This window comes from Crassostrea angulata, chromosome 1 (assembly GCF_025612915.1).
Source record: "Crassostrea angulata isolate pt1a10 chromosome 1, ASM2561291v2, whole genome shotgun sequence".
NCBI classification, from domain to species: domain Eukaryota; kingdom Metazoa; phylum Mollusca; class Bivalvia; order Ostreida; family Ostreidae; genus Magallana; species Magallana angulata.
Window position 1 is genome coordinate 40034106 of NC_069111.1, and position 4067 is coordinate 40038172.

General features: G+C 31.9%; 1 protein-coding gene across 1 annotated transcript; it reads left to right on the forward strand.

Annotated features, from left to right (window-relative positions):
- The first annotated feature begins 1646 nt into the window (after positions 1–1646).
- Positions 1647–2832, forward strand: LOC128160261 (apolipoprotein L3-like). Its single transcript, XM_052823559.1, has one exon. The coding sequence runs from the start codon at positions 1763–1765 to the stop codon at positions 2477–2479; it is 717 nt and encodes a 238-aa protein (XP_052679519.1). The 5' UTR covers positions 1647–1762; the 3' UTR covers positions 2480–2832.
- The last annotated feature ends 1235 nt before the right edge of the window (positions 2833–4067 follow it).

The window sequence follows — 4067 nt, forward strand, 5'->3', positions numbered from 1 at the left end:
GTAAACAAATAATTGACCAAATTATTTCATTTATCATAAAAGTGTCTGCTGATATTGCATCAAAATAATTAAATGCCTATATCATGAATCACTGAAATATTAGTCCATGTCTGTGGATCATAAATTAGGAATTTATTATTGAGTAAATGCATGCATAAAATTATAGATTTTGCAAACCTTCGTTATCAAAAAATCAATACAGAACACGTGGTCATTTGTTTAACACTTAATTGTCTTCATCTCTATGACCGTCTGTGTTTACCATCAAATTGGAAATCTTTAAGGACGACCAACATCATCGCAATTGATAAAAAGTAAAGCATGTTTTTTTTACTTTTCTTAGGAGCATCTTCATGGGGCATGGTCACGAATTTGGTCAAAAATTATTTTTCCAATTTTAACGTTTACAATGCTTCAGTAAGGCATTTTACAGGGACATAGACACGATTTTGGATCAAAATTAAATTTTTATAATCTTTATGTATAAAATGGTTTGTTTGTGAATGATTATCCAAAATTTGAAAGTTAGAAGTCAAACTACATTCAAGATACAGAGGTAAGAAGCCATTGTTTTGTAAATAAAGCTCGAGTCTTATATTTGTTTACAAATACTGTACAGTAAAGAAATTATATTTTTTTTGACAAAATAACCTCTGGCTAACAAGATAAACTGATTTAATGTGTTGCTAAATAAATATCAACTACAACAACAAAAATAGTTTAGAGTATATATCAATCTAACACATATGCAAATATTAACAGGACTCGAGCTTTGTTTACAAAACAAAGAATTCTAACCTCTGTATCCTTATTGTTACTCGATATTTAACTTTTAAATTTTGAGAAAGCATTAAAAACACACATACTGACCACTCTAGACTTTTAAAATGGAAAAATAATATTTGAAAAATGTGAGCTCAAATCGTGTCCAAATCCCTTGAATAGGCGACCAAAATTTGAGTGTCATTCGTTGAGTTATAGGCGAGTTACAATTAAAGCTTACAATTCTTTGCTATGTAAACAAAGCTTTTGAGTGTTGAAGTAAACAATCCAGGTTTAAACCTAAAATGAATGTGTTGAACGTATGGAACTGTTTATTTATGCTTAAAATGAATAAGAACATAAACAAATCAACTTGAAAAAGATTTTTTACATATATATTGAACCTGTATAAATAAAAACAGGACACGAGAGTCTTATTTACATGGCAATTGTGAGCCCTGTATCTTGCTTATAACTCTACGACTGACTACCAGATTTCATTTGGTCATTAGAAATGCATTCCTAAGGCATTAAAAATATTTAAAACAGAAAAATTGAATTTTAACAGAATCGTGACAATGCCTCTTTAAATCAAAATGGACAACTTGTTTGTAGATTGAAAATATGTAAATTATGAGGATAAAAATTAATGGAAATTAACAACTAAATTTTACCACATGTTAACCCAAATATATACGGTTGATATCGCTTATATATGTATTTTTTAACATTACACAGTGTATTCTAAGCACTGATCGTCTCACAACTGTAATGTTACGGTATAGAAAAGACCAACGCTTATCTAAGTGAGGGTTAATGATAAAATTTTAAACAATAAAACAAGTCGAACAGCTGTATTTTACACCTGATAAAGATATTAGAGTTCCAAAATGTTTTCAATCCATTCGTTGCTTAAAACCAGAAAATTAAACTGTTTTGTTGTTTTCTGCCTCTTTACAGGTTTGTTTCTAAATTACATGAATTTTCCGAATAGCATATCATGGAAAATGACCAGTTATCCAAATCTTTCAATACAGCAAAAGATCACTATACTCAAAACTGGGAAACTGGTCGGAAAAACGTGCTCCAAGAACTGAAGGAAATCAGAGATAAAGTTCAAGAACAAGCAAGGATTCTTTCCATTGGATCCATCACGTACTCCAGTATCAGGGTTGTAGGTGGAGGCCTCACCATTGCAGGAATAATCGCAGCTCCGCTTACCTTTGGTATTTCTCTTGGTCTGACCGTGGCTGGCATTGCAACAGGCGTGACTTCTGCTGTCGCAGGCGTCACACATGGGGCTGTTAAATTTGGGATAGTTAAACAACTGTGCGAGGACGCTAAAATAAGTTTGGAACAGCACGAGGAATCCTGTGACAATATGAAAAATATGTTAAAAATGCTTCAAAAAGAGGTCGAAGAAGATAATAAAGAAAGCGAGAACGTTGCAAGTGTAATCAAATTAGGGACAGCATTAGCTAAAATCATTCAGTCTGAAGCTAAAGGTGTCTCCAAAGGGGCTTTCAAATTTTCTACAGAGGCTTTGAGCGTCGCTGTGGCCATCAGAATAGTTGTAGATCTTCGATCATTGGTTTGGAACTCAGTTGACTTGTCCAATTTCAATGAAGGAAAACTGTGCCCAGAGGCACAAAAACTTCAGGATGTCATCGATCAAATAGAACGCGAATATAATGACGTAGCCGAATTATTCAAATAACGTTAACGGTTAAAGTGTTTCTAAATACGATGATACTAGTGTCTTGTTGTAAATTTTGAATTTACTGGGTTGGTATATATACAAAATTTACAACATGACAACTGTATATTTTGTATTTACACCCAACCAGTAAATTCAAAATTTACAACATGACACTAGTAGTCACACACTTCCCACTTCGTTGTCCAGACGCATCGATTGTATAATGCTGATGATTATTGTCTGTCTTGGATGAAGCTGTCCCGGTATGACATTATAATAAATGTTAATGTAATTCAATTATATGTTTTAATATGGAATACGCAATAATAATGGATTAATCAAAGTGTTTGTAAATTACACAAATAAAGTGAACCTTAGACCATTGTCTGAGTTTTATTCTACCGACACCGGCTACATTTATATGATATCTTATCAGACTTAAATATACTTTTTTAATAGATATCTCGTTTGAACACACAAGCAACTGTGCAATTTCTACATTTCTGTAACTATTGCATAATATCCAAGATTTCAAATAATATGTTATATGACAAAATTGATAAAGCGTTGCTCCAAAATCTCTGCGAGTGCTCAATGAGTCTGGTCATGCTTTCAAGTATGCTTCCATGAAAAATGTCGACTTTATACAGCCATTAGAAAGAAATGGAGTTCGAAACATCTGTACATTTTTATAACGAATAAATACTGCACACTTGATTCAATTGTTCTCGGTTCTAGGGTGTTTAGCCTGATAAAGTCCTCACTCTGTAGGTGTTGCTGTTTGCTCCTCTCATCTTTCACCGATTCCACATTTGGTGTTTATTTGAGGATTTGAAGTTTTCTGAGATTCTTAATGTCTCTTTCACATTTGCAGGTAGTTTGTGTAATTATTACTATTGATATTTTCATAGTCATATGTATTTGCTCTATCGTTTCCATTTGGTTACCTTGATTGGATTTTTTAGCCAACTTTATCAAGTAATATAAAAATAACGTTAGAAGTCAGCGACTGGCAGTCTTATTGTTAGCATATTTAATTATTCAGTCATTTTTAGTAAACCCTATCTAGTTTTACGCATTAAAAATGGGTCAGAGGTTATATTAAATAAAAATTTTAATGCATTTTTTGTTTTGTACAATAGTAGTAGTTCATTTGATTTGTTTCTTTCAAGTATGTATGATAAAGAATAATAATCCTCTAATTATTGTTGCGCAGCAAGTTGCATACGGCAACGATGGCCGGTTTTTTCCCATAGAAGCAATCCCTAAATCAGAAGGGGATTTTTTTTCTTTCGTAAAGTTTATGTATTGAAATAAATATTTTGCTATATGCTCAGGATTAACTACATTGGTATAATAGAGAATTGGTAATTGAAAATAATCTATTATTGAAATAAGCTTTTATTTATTGGCATGAACAATGTTGTCTTAAAATCAAAATATTAATATGCTTTTTAAAATTAAAAATAGAAAGCTGATTTGATTCCGATTTAGCATTGCTGCTCTGCTGAGCTACATTGTATAATCCAGCGCATGAATTCTTTTTTTAGTTTACCGGTGTTTCATTTCGTGAAACTATAAGACTCAAATATCAATAATTCTTATT